This window comes from Solea senegalensis, linkage group LG12 (assembly GCF_019176455.1).
Source record: "Solea senegalensis isolate Sse05_10M linkage group LG12, IFAPA_SoseM_1, whole genome shotgun sequence".
Classification (NCBI taxonomy): domain Eukaryota; kingdom Metazoa; phylum Chordata; class Actinopteri; order Pleuronectiformes; family Soleidae; genus Solea; species Solea senegalensis.
The window spans coordinates 4,567,795-4,583,822 of NC_058032.1; the positions used below are offsets into that span (position 1 = coordinate 4,567,795).

Genomic DNA, 16,028 nt, shown 5'->3' on the forward strand with positions numbered 1-16,028 from the left:
AGTCATAGTATAGTATGTCGTCCAAAATGAGTCAAAAAAGTCATAGTATAGTATGTCGTCCAAAACTATGACTTTTCTTCAAATTTTGGGCGACATACTAAGGAATGACTTTTTTTCAAATTTTGGATGACATTCTAAGGAATGACTTTTTTTCAAATTTTGGGCGACATACTAAGGAATGACTTTTATTCAAATTTTGGACGACATACTAAACTATGACTTTTGTGTCAAATTTTGGCGACATTCTTAACTATGACTTTTTTGTAACATTTTGGACGGCATACTGTACTTTGACATTTTTGTCAAATTTTTGACAACCTACTAAACTATGACATTTTTTATCAAACTTTTGACATCTTATTAAACTATGACTTTTTTTCAAATTTTGGAAGACATACTAAACTTTGACTTTTTTTCAAATTTTGGAAGACATATTAAACTTTGACTTTTTTGTCAAATTTTGGACGACATTCTTAACTATGACTTTTTCGTCACATTTTGGATGACTTACTAAACTATTCTCAGTGGTGTCCTTACCTTTTTGGACAGTTCTGCTATTGTCTTGCAGTGAAAGCACACTGAAGGAGCCTTGTGAAATCATGGCTTCTTTGGGGTCTTTATGTGTAATCAGTGGAGGTTGTGAGGACCTCAAATAACTGCTCGACACATTATTCCTGGGCTCTCCCCCCCCCACACACACACACACTGGTCAAAGTGTGTCCCGAGGCTATATGGTGATTGGGGCGGGGGGGCTCACTTTCACACACATAGGCAATTCCAGTTGGGACGGGGCAGTGAAATTCCAGATGAAGGGTCATTTGCTTTTAAATTCAGAGGCTCCTGTGTCTCGCGGGCATTTTCATCAAATTAATGGGACGACAAAATTCTCATGGGGCCCACAAAACAGGGGCCACAAAGAGATCAATATGTAAAGGCCAAAGGGATAAAATTTCCATTTCTACATTCTACATGTATTGTTCAGAGACTATGGTGAAGATGATGAACTAATGATCAGATTTTAGATAATACTTTGACCATTATACGTCAAAACAAAATGTTTGATTACATCAGCTTCTTATAGGTTTCTGACAGTGTAAAGACTTTAAAAACAATCCTCTACACCCTGCGGTCTTTTACAACACTGAGACTTACTTGATTCTTGAAAAACATTAGTGGGCATCAATGTCATCACTAAGATTGAAACTTTTGGTCTTATCTCTCTGGGTGGATAGACAACTGTAAATGAACAGTGTGAACGGACACGATCCACTCTCATTATAAACGGCGACAGATGAAATGTAGCAGTAAGGTTTATCAACCCTTTAACACCTAACCCTCAAAATGTCCATCTGGACACAATAGATGAAAATGTATTTTAACCATAAAATAACCATAACATGTCCTGTAACTGAGTCGCCGGCTTCCTGAAACAGCGTGAGGGAAATTACTGTAATAGCCACACGTTGGCTTTGACTTGCAACTTCTTAGCTTTCAGAAACCCCTGGAATTTGTCCGATAGTACAAACTGTTGCATAACTACGGTGACGCAGAGTGTCGTCAGCAATACGCTGGGTGTAATACTGCTCACGTCGAAGTGTATTTCCAATGCAGATTTAATTGTTTGCTACTATTTGAAGAGAAGATATTCTAATAATAAAACGAACGTTGAAGCAGGAACTGTAAAAAAAACAAACTCATATTCAATGTTGCAATGTTTTAATATCTATTATTAGAAGTCAAAATTACTTCACTGCTTTTATTTAGGTTGACTGAACTTCTGTCTTGACCAAATTGCCAAAAAAACGAAAAAGCAATTAATTTCCATGTGTTTCATTGTTGTGGTTACAGTAGTATTCATAGATGATTCAAGTCTGCTTGAGTTAAAATGTTAATAACTAGCTTTTTTGTGTTCCCGTTGTAACCGGTAATGAAGGTGACCTTTTATTCCGTCAGCCGGCTGCCCGGAGAATGAAAGAATCTCTCGATATTGAAAAGTGCCTTATTATCTAACCGGGCTATCTTGCTTGCACATTTGTCCCTCTGACCAGAGAGAATAAGATGAACATAATTGGATACTGTTACCCCTTTTGATTTCCAGGCTTTGAAAATGCCAAAGTCAAAAACGCATTAACCTCGTCCAGAATGGGACGTGTTGCATGTCCTGCAGAAGATGTGGAAATGAGATAAAGCTGAATAGTCAAAGTGTTTCAAATGCCTCATTTGCACTACATGAGTCAGACCGTGTTTGGTCTCCGGGGGAGCGTCGGGCTTGACCTTAGAGAAAGAATTCATCTGTGCATTCACAGCTGACCCCGTACACATTTGGCACAATGGTCTCATTTTAATTGTTTAAGCCGTGGACTTAATGGTTTGAGAGAGTAACATGTGCAACACTAGGTCTAAAACTGCAACTACAGGAATAAAAAAGGACCTCACATTTCAACCTGGACCGCACAAATGTTTCTGATTCAATGAATGCTACTAGGAGCTAATGTAACAGTAGAAAAAAATCTGACTAAAAATGCTTTTATGATAAAAACTGTTGACACTTAATACTTAAATATTGTTTCTTCAAAGTGTTGGGGCATTTATCATGCCAACATTTGCTTATTAGCAGTGACTACAAGGATAAAAACTTCCACATCAACCACAGGGTGTGTAAGTTTGTGAGTCACCCTCTGTGGACCATCAATGACTGTGCAAATCCATTATGTAAATATTCAGATTAGATTAGATTAGTTTAGATCAGAACGTAGGCCTGTTAGTGACACAAGATGTCAAATCAAGGATGAATACAGATGATTTCTTTCCCCTGAAACAGTTACTGTTAATGACTTAAAACCACAGACTGTATATACAAATTGACATAGTCTTCAGGTTTTAAAACACATTTCCAGCTGTCAATCACACAGAGCTTCATCTATTTTCCTGGGGCCAAAATTTACAAAATTGGCATTAAAAAAGACCAGAAACTAGCATTTGAAACCATAATCTTATCATGGAAATGCCCCCTGGTGGCTATATAACATATTCTTACTTCCGAGTTGGCCTAAAGCAAAGCAAAAGACTCCTTCTGTTTTTTTGTAAATGGTCTATGCTTAAATTGTTGACATATTTCAGTCTGAATAAATGAAAGTATAGACTTATATTAACACCGTCAGAGCTGCAATCACAGAACTATTGTTTGGGAGGGGGAAAAAAAATCGCACACTATATAAAGTAATGGCTGACTTTTCGGGATGAGTAATTGCTGGTTCAGCTATTCTATTTTTTCCAAAAAAATTAAATAAATAAATAAAAGACACAGTCTTGTTTGTCAAAGGAAAGACAGGCTCTGTCTTTTTTTTTTTGCAAACCCCAGCGTTTTCTCTTGAGTCCTCTCGGTCAGACAGTTACAAACACGCTGTGTTCGACTTCACAGCCTGTTGTAACATTTGTGATGCTCAAGCCTTCTTTGGATGATTCACTACTCAATTCTTCATGTTCTGTTCCACTGGCTCAGGCCGGGCCCACAAGATTTATATGACGCCTCCGCGGTCTTAAACGTTTCTCCCCGAAGACGAATGCGAGGTTACTGTGCAGCCGCAGTGTTTCAAAAAAAGTGTCCCCAGTGACCATGTGGCGAAGGTACGGCTGACAATTTGTGCCGTTTTGATTTTAGCCGAGCTCAAACCCAGCAGCTCATTCAGCGGCCCGTGTTTGTGTTCTTAAACTGCATTTGTCTCCGCTGTTTATTTTTATTCAGGGTGAGCCAAAGTGCAAGAACTTCACCTAAGGTCGTCCGATTTCACATGGAGGAGTCGTCCATCATTCCGGCTTCTGGAGCAGCCGCCCTCTAAGGCAGCAGTGGTATCCATTGTGGTAAGCGATGTGGACAGCGCTAATGCCGTCTGGAGAATGTTTCCATATGGGGGCCCCTGTTTTCAAGAGGAGTCCTTTTTGCTTTGGTATGAAGAAAACAGCTTTCATTTCATTCCCCCGCTTCAAGCCGTGCGACATGAAACAGTGAGACAACTTTCACACTCGCAGCCCATAAACAACACAGCCCACCTCTAACCTCGGTATATGAATCAAAAACAGGTGCGAGAAATGAGGATTATGATGTTCAAGTCAAACTACCTGACCAGTAATTTAATCGCCACTCTCCACATGAGAGTCGCTGGTGCCAATCCCAGGGTGAAAGGCGGGGTACGTCCAAGGCCATCGTCCACTCTCACACTCACACCCAAGGCCAATTTAGAGTGTCCAACTTGCCTAATCCGAAGAAAACCCACGCACACACGGGGAGAACATGCAAACCCCATGCAGAGAGGTCCTTGTTCCGACCGGGTCGTGAACCCAGGTCTTCTCAAACGTGCTTCACCACTGGTCGTATAATTAAATGTCATCGGAAAACAGGAGTTATCCGAATATCTTCGGGGGAAAAAAAGGTGAGTCTCATCTTTGCGCCAGCATTATTTCTGGAAAAACTGAAAGCTCTAATAAGTGAAGTGATTTAGCAGAGGCCAAACATTCATTCGTGCATTTAAAAGATAGACACAAAATATGCTGACTTTTATCTCACTAAAGCGAGGGAGGAACTGTTTCAGCTGTGACAGTCATGTGCCACTTTTAGATCATTTTAGATCTTTGAAATGCATATAGACGGTCTTGTACTTGGACTGTCAGAATAAAAGCCTCTTTCTCTGCACAGCAATAACTGCCCTTTGTTAATCCTCACCCCTCGCCCCCTCTCTTCCTCCCCCCCCAAACATTCCCATCACTTCCTGCTGCTTTGGTGCTCAAATTAGCCCCAACGTAGCCCTTTTCTCCCAGGGTGGACACTTTGATCTCGCCATTTTCCCCCCAACATGGAAGAGTCATGCTGCGCCATATGAACGCCTGCCCGTGCTCGACCCCTGCAGCGGGCTGCCGCACCCCGAGTTCACGCTCCAAAGTTACAGTGCTCCTGCAGGAATTCTGGCACGGCTTCAGAGGATGACGACCGCTGGTTGGGGAACTTTAACTCCAGGATGAGTCCAGAGGTGCGGCCTCCTGCAATGCTGGATCCCAGGTGTGTATTCCTTTTTTTGTGGACTGGAAATCGACGCCAGGAAGCGGGACTGTGGTAATGTGAGAAGGTTAAAAGAGAAATGTCAACCATAGATGATGGGAGGAACTGGGAAGCACTAGGTTATGTAAACGGTGCAAATGCATCATATCCTCCATCTGCTGGCTGTAATTAAAATGTACATGCACGACTTTGACTGTGACTGTCTGTGACTGATGGGCAGGAGAACACCTTATTACATCCACTTCTCTGACTGATGCTGATATGAAATGTGCCGACAGTAAAACGCTGCCTGTAGTGGAGCAACGATTAAAAAGAAATAAATAAATAAACTATTAGTGAAGAGTCAAAACCCCTACTGACAATTTAAGACTGACTAGAACAGACTGAGCAAATATTTTAACAGTTTAATCTTCTGCAGAAAAGGCAGGAGGTGAATAAACCAGATAAACAACTCAACAGACGTCGAGTTTCAGTGTTTTATGCCAAAGTAGGAAAAAAAAAAAAAACTTCTGTTCGCTACTGTTGTAATATTTGAATTATTCTTGTTTGAATAACAACGTGTTGTCCTCTTGCCACTGTGCTGAATGTCAACTGAAAAACAACAGGATTGCTCTTTCAATATTTCCCAATCTTAGGGTGGCTGGAAATGATTGGGATTTGTGATTACAGTCATTTTTTTGTGATATCGATTCTTGTGTGGGCAACACTAGCAATTTCTTTCATGTGGAACCGCTGCTTGGAATATTGTTTTCCACAAAGGGCAAATGGTTACTGACAAAGCAATTTTCCACTCAAGGTCTCTGTAATACATTAAGTAAGGTGATCAAACTACATTTACTGGCTGCGTGCCTCGTCTATGACAGGGCTGTCATTAGAGTGGGTTATAAATTAAAAAGCCGCTTTGATACAATACGTACGGTCTTGTAAGGAACTTATACGGTGAGCAAAAACGCCAGAGCACCCAATTAACCTTTGATTAATCCCTTGGCTTTGTTGAAAAGTTTACTGAAATGCACCAAACGGAAGTGCAGTCAGCAGGTAAAATGTTTTCTTTACTCCTCCTGCACGCTGGGGTTTCAAATGACACAATAACTTACGAGGATAAAGTGCCGACTTTCAAGTCGAATTTAAAGCTGCTCTTATCTGTGTTTCTTTATATACCAGCCATGAACGAAGCGTAAAGGGGGCCATTCATCGTCACAAAGCCACAGAATTATCACTGAACAGCAGTTCTCTGGCCTGGAAACCTCACGTCTCTTTCCCTCCAATTCATAGACTGTGTATAATCCCGCCCTGCACAGCCAATCACTAACATTTATCTAAAAATGGGGGGTGGGGGGGGTGGATCTGAAAAAGGAACTGACAGAAGAGCCTTTAAACTTCTCCCCCATGTGAAATATAAAACTGCACAAGCCACATTTTCCAGTTGGAGCCAAATCAAAGCCACATGTAACTACTGTAAACTGTGTTTGTAACCAATTGTTACCATTTGTTGTGACTTATTGTTATCTATGAATAAAAGGTAATGTAACTGCGTGATGCAGCAACAAGCACATGTTTTATCACTTACTCACCAACAGAAAATGAACTGTTGTGCCAATTATTGCTGAGGAAGTGAGATCGCGATTATGATTCTAAAGATGAGCTATTGTCTTTGGCCTGAGTGAAAAGTTTCATATAACATCTACCAGTGTCTGACAGCATCTCAGTGAGATAAACATCTGGGATTTTAAGTAGAGTTATTGGATTATTATGTGTCGTGTTACATGGTCACTGTCAGTCCACTTGGATCATTTTTCTCAAGCATCCTTTGACAAGAGGACGAAATAGTAGATTTTATGACAGTGAGTTTGGTTTTGACCTAAGATCCTTTGTCTCTTTGTCCAAATAATTCAATTTTGGATTCTAAAACATGCTCCAGAAGTCCTGATCTATCCAGGTGTTCTCTGACAAACTTGGCCTCTTCTTTATGGTAAATAAAAGTTGGTTGGACGACGGTGGAAGTTGTTGTATTTGTTATTTGTCATTTATTTTCTGGATTGCAGAAAGACTGAGTCCAATTTTTTAAAGATAATTTGATCATATTCCTTTCCAGATTCCACAATCTCATTTCATAGAATACTAGGGAGCTTTATGAATCTCACCAGTTTGACAAAACACCAGCCAAAGCAAATGTCTGAGGTTTAAAACAAGACATTTTACAGTTTGCCCTTACTTTTATGAAATAGCTTTCCTATAAATGACATTTTAAAAAAGGAGTCATTTATTCCGTTTTATTTGCTTAGTTGCATCACATCCATTGCTCAGTTTTGTTAAAATGAAGATCAAATGTCCATATGTAAAAAAACAAACATGTTCCTAGCCTTTTCACATGACGATAAGTGAAATAAAAATATATGGTGCTGCTCACACTGTAAACCCGTCCAAAACAAGTTCATCAAACTTGACCAAAAACCTGATTTCAATTTTGAACTTTGCCCACAACATTGTGTTGCATCCCGACAGTTTTTTTTCGTGAAATTCTATAACTGTCAAACGTCAGAGTGAGCACTTAAACCTCTTTGATGGATTTAAAACCCCTGTAGTGTTTAAGTGAAGCCGGACGAAAAGAAACATGTTACACGCTGCATACATGTACCTGTGAGTGAAACGTGTTTACAACAAGACGCTCGATCAGTTGCAGTGAAACGCAAAAATCTATGGTTTGAACCCGCTTTTTTTTTTTCTATCTTCCTTGGCATAGTGGTCGGGGGACGAGAGCGGCCGAGAACAACGTGGGCAAGTCTTTCATCAAACATCCGTCATCTCGTCTTCCATGTCGTCGCCCTCCGTTTCACCTTCTGCCTCGCCTTCCTCTTCCTCGTCCTCCTCCGATGTCACATCCAGCTCGTCCATCTGGGAGACGCACTTTGGACACGAGCAGACAAACAGGTAGTTCTCCCTGTGTGAAGACAACAGAGCGAGCGTCGCGTCAACGAAAACCCCCGGAAACGATTAATCAGAGGCGTTTTATGGAAAAATCTGTTGTCAAGAAACCGCCGTGCACCGAAGCAAATTAATGTTTAATACAGTAATTAACACTTGTGGTGCAGTTAATACTTCAAGCTGTTGTGTGTGTGTGTGTGTGGGGGCAGAGGCTGGTGCCCGCAAAAAAACTAAACTTTATGCAGCTGAAAGACCTGCAAAACAAACTTGCTCTCAGCCCTGAGGACTGGAGTGTAATTCAACGATGACATGACATCATGTTGATCAATGAAGAGCTCGAGCACAGGAGCAGCCATCAGACCCCTAACATTTCTGCCACAAGACTGCCCATTATCGCCTGGGAGGCTTTTTATTGATCCAGATGGGATTTTTTTGCAACAGTGCGAGGCCCCATTCAAGTGATTCATCTGAGAGATTACAAATGTTTACCTCAGGATTTTGTGTCGGCTATGGCGGCTCCGGTCCCGCTGACAGCAGTCCAAGTAACTGATGCAGATCTCCTGGAAATTGGAGAAAGCAAACACTTGAAGTCGTCCAACGCTAATGGTATGAAGTTAGCGAGCCAAGGCGACTTAAGGTTTAGTCCAAAAAAACAAAGAAAACAAAAACATAATACTGTCTTTCCTACGTCTTTCCTTCTGCTCACGCGGCGTTTTACGTCTTTAAACTTCATTGACACGACTCGTTGCTTTGTTTAAAAACATACATTCTACACCTGTTATCCAAATTATCCCAGTGTGTTAGTGGCCTGGCATCCCTGCTCTCTCCATGCACGTGTCATCAAGATGAATCACACGTCACAACTTTTTTTGTCTCCATCATGCAAACAGAGCTCCAGACTCAGTTTGAGTGGATAAAACGACAAAGCTGTGGGGTAAAGAAAAACTAATCTACTGTCCATGTTCAGGGGTTGTTTTTTGATGTTTTAATGCATAATTAATTTATCGAGGCTGTGCAGCAACCTCCGTCATCTCTGCTGCTTCCAGGTTGCGGTTGCTTAGTGATGACGGACACGAAAAAGGAGTGCAAACCCTCCCCCCCAGCATCTCTGGCTTCTTCCATGTAATTTTCAATCTTTTTTAGACACTGTATGTGAGCGGCCCCCCATCCCCCCACACACCCCTAGCCAGCTTTCAAAGGGGAGCTTTGCTGTGAAAAGCAGTGTTGTTGCTATGACATTACTGCGCCGCGCAGATGCAAGGCATCTCAATCTTTCCGACAGCTTGACAAACCCACTCCAATCCTCAAAGTCTCAGCCTTCTAATACTGCCCGACAAGGGAGCGCACAGAGCTAGAGAGGGATGTTCTGCCTCGTCTATCCCCGGCCTGAATTTATCATCCCACAACCAGTCGTGTCAGCTGACCTCTCCCGGGTTGATGTCACCGAGGGCACTGAGGTGAAGCAGGAAATTGTTGTCGGGGAAGGATGCCTCTGCGTTTGGTAAGCAGCTGTGGTTACCTGCGGAGGTCAAGAAGGCAGCATGAGGAAGGGAAAAATGGGGGTCACGAGGCAAGGTGACACTTTACAACGTCACGTGCACTTACATGCGCTTTGGAGCAGAAAAAGTCCAGAGCCCTCGCAGTTTAGAAAGTCTCCCGTTTCTACACGGAGAGACGGAGAGACAGAGAGAGAGAGGGAGAGACATCACACACACTGCTGACCTCGTGCTTAGATCTACACTCACTCGTATAAAATGGTTAGTGCAAATCTGCACAAATGTTGCAGGACTGAGATAAAACTGTGACCTTTCTCAATGTCCTTGTACAGCTGGTCAATAAAGGAGTCCAACTGCTCCCTCTGCTGGACAGCAAGCTCAAGTGCATCACAGGCGTGAACCCACTGACTTAAGGAGCTGGAATTGAAGCAGACAAAACCAAAACAAAAAAAACAAGAACATGTATGACAGATGGTTTGGGATCCGGAGCAGGTGAAGAGAGGAGAGGACGGTGTTTGTTTACCTGGTGCCGACGCCTTGTCCGTTGGTTCCCACCAGAGCAAAGAGAGAGCGAAAACCCTCAGGAGTGAACCACTGTGAAATAATGACACCTTTAACTGATCAATATGAGGAAAATTCCACCTCTCACTTAACGTTTCTGTCAGCTACAGCATCACTTCTTCTGTCTGGAGTTTACAACACATACGTATTCATGGTTAGTCAATCAAAAAGAAAGGAAATTAACTAGGAACTATTTTGAAAATGGTTGAATTACATTAATTTTTTTGTTATCAGTATTGTAAGTTAAACATTTTGGGCCTGCGCACTGCTGACGGAACACACATTAAGCTTTTCCCCAACCTTTTAACCAGCACAATAATCAATCATTTGAGTCATTATTTGCAGCCCATTCAGGATTATTTGACTCTGGTCAATCAAAAATGATTAGAAAATATACTGGTTTCAACCTTTGCAGTAATTATCTTATTAGTAATTATTATTAATTATGTAATTAATTATTATATGCACTGAGTTACAACCTCAGAGATATTACTGGCAGCTGTTCAGCCTTTGGAAAAAAATGTAATTAATGACTGATGCTTAGTCAAGTAAAAATAAATCATACATACATATAATCATAATCATACATATGGTGACGTTCTTACCCGACTGAGATGGTCATCATAAAGTGCTGCTTTAAAAAGGCTGTGTAACACGGCCAACTGCCCCTGCAGAAACAAAGTTAAATAAAGAATGATTCCATTTTACATAACAGCAGAACACACATCACAGGCATCAGCGGGGGATTAAAAATGTGTCAAGGGAGAGTTTTCCAGCGTGCTGCTTTGCTCACTGACCCATAACATAAGAGCGGAGAGGATAATGTCTTTGAAGTTGCCTTTGACTTGACACATTTTTTGCACCTCAACAGCTCACTGTTTCCAGCGGAAATAACGCGGCGGTGAGTGACTCACTCTGAACTTCTCTCCCAGGAGCTTGTGTGCGATCTCTTCTTCTTCGTTGGCGGCGCGGCTGCAGAAGTGAGAGAAGAGCTTCTGCCAGTGGGCTTTGTCTTTAGCCTGCGAAATGCAATCATCGTTATTAATACGTTAATACTAAATGTCACTCTGGTTTTTATGGTGTATTTTATAGTGCACATTAATGTACTCGTGGTGTCCATGTGTGAGTAAGTGTATTTTGTTTACATTTTAATTGGGAAACAATAAGAAATCAAAAGTTGCCGCATCTTAATTCCAAGTCGTATACACACGCTTTCTCTTCAAGCAAAAGAAAAACACTCCCCATTTCTCATCTTAGAAAGAAATTATTTTCACAACCACCTTGCTTTGCTTTCAAGCCAGGTTTTTAAACCCATAAACTTTGAATTTAATGTATATGCAATATTGTGGAGTGGGCAATAAAAAATCTAATTCCATGCAGCACGTGCTGTCTTTTTATTTTTACAGAGGTCTTTTTTTTATGCGCGTGAACATCTGCAATTATTCCCAGAGACGCACAGAAACAGGATGAATGAACACCTACAATAATCAGTGACACTAAACAAAAAAGTGACCAGAGTTTGACTCACCTGTTTGACCACAGCTACCATCCTGGCCATCAGCATGATGCTCGAGGTCTCTGGAGGATAATGCACACTCCTGAAGAGGAGGAGACAAATATATATATGTTGTTGTTTTTAGACAGGATCAATGCATTCACATGGGTTTAAAAAATACTGGCACATAATAATCCAATCTGAGAATCTGCCAATACAGAATCCTAATCTGATACTTGTATTCAACAACATAACAGAGCAGCATATTACAACTTAACCCTTGAATGTATGACCTACCCATACCGTCACTCTTCCAATAGAATCAATGGTAACCCTTTATACTGACAGTCATAAGTTGATAAGAGCTTCCATAGGAGATGCTTGGGGTCATTTTTGACCCCGCTTATGGAAAATAATAGTGATACAAAAAACAACAATTTCTTAAAATTAATGAGAAAAAAAAGAGAAATGCAAATGGCCTCATGTCACAAACATGTTTTATGGGGAATACCTGGAATATGAACATTTTAAAACTTTTAATTTAAAAGATTTTGAAGAATAACAACCCATGGGGTCATTTTGGACCCCACTTATGCATCTAAGGGTTAAAAAAACTAGTATCTTGACTATATACAATCCTGACTGAAGTTTAGAAAGGAAGAAACTTGTGAAAATGTTGCTTTTCTATGTGTTGTGGTTTAGTACCACATTGTTTACATGTATATTCTGTGCAAACACTGATTGTAAACTTAAGTTACAGCAACATTCACAAACTGTGTGAAAATCGTGTGTGTGTGTGTGTGTGTGCGCGCGCGCACTCGCACTCACAGGGGCAGCGAGGACACAGTGAACTGGAGTGGACCAAAACAAGGAATCAAATTAAAATGTAGCCAATTAAACACAGTTAATATGAGATTAATTCCACTATGAGTGGTGCCCTAAATAAAGCAGTCCACAGCTGAGCTACACCAGGAACCTGGCAACTAAAAATAAAGTAACACACACAGCTGCCACTGCTGATCCCTGATCAATTTAAACTTGAGAACGGGACCTGACATCGTTACCTCTGGATAAAATGTTGTCCGTCAAAACTGAGCAGATCTCTTGGACTGCAATACATTGTTGTACCACTGTGGCCTCACCTCCATGCATCTTTGAGCTTGTTGATGGGGTGGTCTGGATCTTCCTGGGAGGGACCCTGGCACAGAACCCGATGGTACTGGTCTGCTGCAGATTGTCGACACTCGCTGCTGCAGTACATCACCTGCAGAGAAACACTTGTTCAGACTATGAAATACTGAAAATGTCCTACACAAAAGAAATTTAAATAATTTTAAGTGACAGATGCTGCCATAGGAACAAATACTCTCAACAGCTGCACCACTAAATACAGCAACGTTTCCTTCACCACATACTGGGAACAACCATTGCTTAGCAACAACTATTGTGTGAGGTGGATGTAATCAGAGAAATATTGTGTGCTGTAGCCAGAGGTGACGTTTCACATCTGCCAGACTGAATAAAGCAGACGTGAACACACCTACACAAGATTTTACACAGCCGGACTACAAGATATTTTACATTTTTTTCTGTATCTCAACAGTCTGTTTTAGGTTATTTCCTGGAAATACATGAGTTCAGAGCTGCACTTTCCTACATTATGTGAGACCGTATATAACCAGGTGTGTGCCTTTCCAAATCCTATTTAGTCAGCTGAATTTATTTACTACAAGGAAGCATATGGGAGATTACATTCAATGTTATATTTCTTTTTTCTGTTTTACTTACAGTGCAAAATGTTATAATGGATAACTGAGTGTGGAAAATCATCGAACACAAAACCATGCCCTGTCAATACATGTCTAGTCTTGCCTTACAGAATATTGGTTTCACCACTTTCTCCTTCAAATACATCAGTCATTCAGTTCATGATCAGACCAGCAAACCTGACAATGAGGACAGGCTTGGTGCAGCTCTGGTCGTACGCAGCAGAGCTCAGGGTGAGGAAGGCTGAGTCCAGGTTTGCCACTGAGTCTCCTCGCATTCTCCTCCGCCGTCTCCAGAGCACGAAGGCAGAATTCACAGGCTGTAACAGGAAACAGTACGAGAACATGAGCAAAGGTAACACAATCTCTTTCTTAATGAAATGGTCCAGTTCCCACAGTCAAAACTGTGATGAAAGATTTGGATTGAGCCTGAAATCGCTCACCACCACTCTAGTTCAGGTGAATGTACTAATGTAACAATATTTTTATAAAATATAAATAAAATAAAGTTGTAATCATGTGTTCAACGGTTTATAAACGCAAAGAAATCCCAATAAACTGGCAGCACCTCACCATGCTGATGCCATTTTATGTGCATCCAAAAATACACATAGCATGCAGGGTTTTATTTCTAAACTGGGTAACAGGGGGCACTGCACCCTAGTACAGTATATCTGTTAACTGTGACCATAACATACCAGCATCAAACAGGAATTTAACAATAATTTCTCAGTAAATCATCATTTTATTGAGGGACTTGTACAAATCAGCACATTTGGGTCCTGGGACTCACTACACTGAAAACCTATCATCATCATTCACGCCGTTTTGATGCCAGTAAACAATATTCCCGTCAAAGTAATTGATAATACATGTACTATAGGTAAGCTGTCTTGTTTAGTTATTGATAGTTCATAATGATTTTAACCCTTGTTGATCTACACTCAATGATTCATTGTTCATTAATGTACAAAAGTCATTAACTGTTAAAAAAAAAAAGAGACCCTAAAATGTTGTATTATTTCCCATTTAATCTTACCTCTCCCACCTTTAAGGTAAATACAAGAAGAAACAATACTGTCACCCCCACATCGACCCAAGCACCACACTTGAGTTTTAGTAGACAGAGACAAAAAAGCAGCACATTGTTTGCATCTCACCTTTATATTTATATAAAGAATTCCATAAGAACTGGGAGCAGACGAGAGGTCGCTCAATGAAAATGGTGTCTCCCTTCTTGATGCTCTTCTTTGCAAAGAGACCTTTCCCCTAAATGTGAAAGAGAGAAAAAGTGGGACATTACACACAAGTGGGGGCTGCGTGATAGGGACAAAAAATAATAATATATTTGATGTACTTTTTATATCATTTGATATTGACATGCATCGTGATATAAATCAAAGGCTTAAGGCTGCGCGATGTGGTTTATAAGTAATATCTTAATATTTTTAAGCTATAACACAAAGCTTGCCATACACAGCAAATACCAATAAAATATCTACTGTTTACAACAATGACATGCTTAGAATACAGCTATTACCCTTCATCTCACATAATACCTGGTTTATTTCTTTGGCTTTTAATGTTAAATGCAAGACGTTTAAACGTATATGAGAACCAATGAACTTCCACATAAATATGGTCAAATTGAAATGAAAAGTACTGTTGTTAAGTGACCTATTACATTATATATTTCATACTTAACTTGTACATTTGTTTATTTCACAAATGTATTCAGATATAATAATATTAATAATGCATCAGCCTTTATAAACCAACTGTACACATAACCTGTCATACACATGCCTCATTTACACAATTACACGTCACATTTTATGATGACAAGTGTAAAATTTCATGCACAAACCAACACAGAGGATGTAAAAAAAAAAAAAGCTATTTAATGCCTATAAATCAAGTACAGTTCATTTAAACACTCAAACTACACCAATACAAACACAGTTCGGGAGGTTTTGAACAACAGAACAACAGCAACAGCTCATTGTTGTCACATATTGTGCGATGATTTAATAAAAATGAAGATGACGTGGTTGTGTTGTGTTGTGTTGTGTTGTGTTGTGTTGTTGGCCGCACAGAGAGGCGACACGCGCCCGCAGCTGCGCCGCCGTAGAGCCGCTGTCTCTTTTTTTTTTTTAAAGAAAAAGGTCGTCAGTTTTGAAATAAAACACCGCGCTTTACCTTCACATTGTCGATGAATGTGACTTCCACGCAGGCGGACACTTTGCCGGGATCCACGCAGAGGGAAAACATGTCATCCACGGGAGCGGCCATGTTTGTCACGACCTCTCAACTTTGAACCCTCGCAGAGACGCTTGCGCGTGTGACCGCAGAGATGCAGCGCCCTCTGCTGGTGAGGCCTGCAAGAGCAGCTTTCTTTCTTCTTTCCGTGAACATTAGGACACAGACTGAGATACAAGTGAATGTAAAATAAAATGAAATAATGTTTATGTTTATGTTTTTTTCTTTGTATTTCACTGCTAACATATATTGATGTTTTGTAGAATGAATAAACTAACCCTTAACACATAAAGCAGTATCAGGTCTTAGTCAGTGAAGTAGAAAATGATCCACAAAAGGAGAAAACAACTAATCATTAAACCTGTTACTTAAAGCTGCACAGTGTCTTATCTTAATACACAATGCTTTACAAATATTGTCATAAAAAAGAGAACATATATAATCTTTTAGAAACCTTTTACTTATTTGGTAAA

The 16,028-nt window shown here is 40.4% G+C and overlaps 1 protein-coding gene across 1 annotated transcript; it reads right to left on the bottom strand.

Annotated features, from left to right (window-relative positions):
• Window positions 1–7,311: 7,311 nt before the first annotated feature.
• On the bottom strand, window positions 7,312–15,608 carry smyd5 (SMYD family member 5). Its single transcript, XM_044041172.1, has 13 exons — window positions 15,496–15,608; window positions 14,457–14,565; window positions 13,477–13,616; window positions 12,673–12,794; window positions 11,564–11,633; window positions 10,950–11,054; window positions 10,641–10,703; window positions 9,998–10,068; window positions 9,785–9,891; window positions 9,584–9,640; window positions 9,403–9,497; window positions 8,468–8,538; window positions 7,312–7,994 (listed from the first exon to the last, which is right to left on the bottom strand). Exons 1-13 carry the CDS (start codon window positions 15,586–15,588, stop codon window positions 7,844–7,846), a joined length of 1,254 nt encoding a protein of 417 aa, XP_043897107.1. The 5' UTR covers window positions 15,589–15,608; the 3' UTR covers window positions 7,312–7,843.
• Between the last annotated feature and the right edge of the window lie 420 nt (window positions 15,609–16,028).

What these genes read in the sequence shown, in the direction of transcription:
- smyd5 (XM_044041172.1), bottom strand. Translation starts at nt 15,588, where the DNA reads ATGGCCGCTCCCGTGGATGACATGTTTTCCCTCTGCGTGGATCCCGGC. An exon ending in AAGCCTGTCCTCATTGTCAG is followed by an intron (nt 12,795 to 13,476) that starts GTTTGCTGGTCT and finishes GTTTCTCTGCAG; the next exon opens with GTGATGTACTGCAGCAGCGA. An exon ending in AGCCGACACAAAATCCTGAG is followed by an intron (nt 7,995 to 8,467) that starts GTAAACATTTGT and finishes GTCTTCACACAG; the next exon opens with GGAGAACTACCTGTTTGTCT.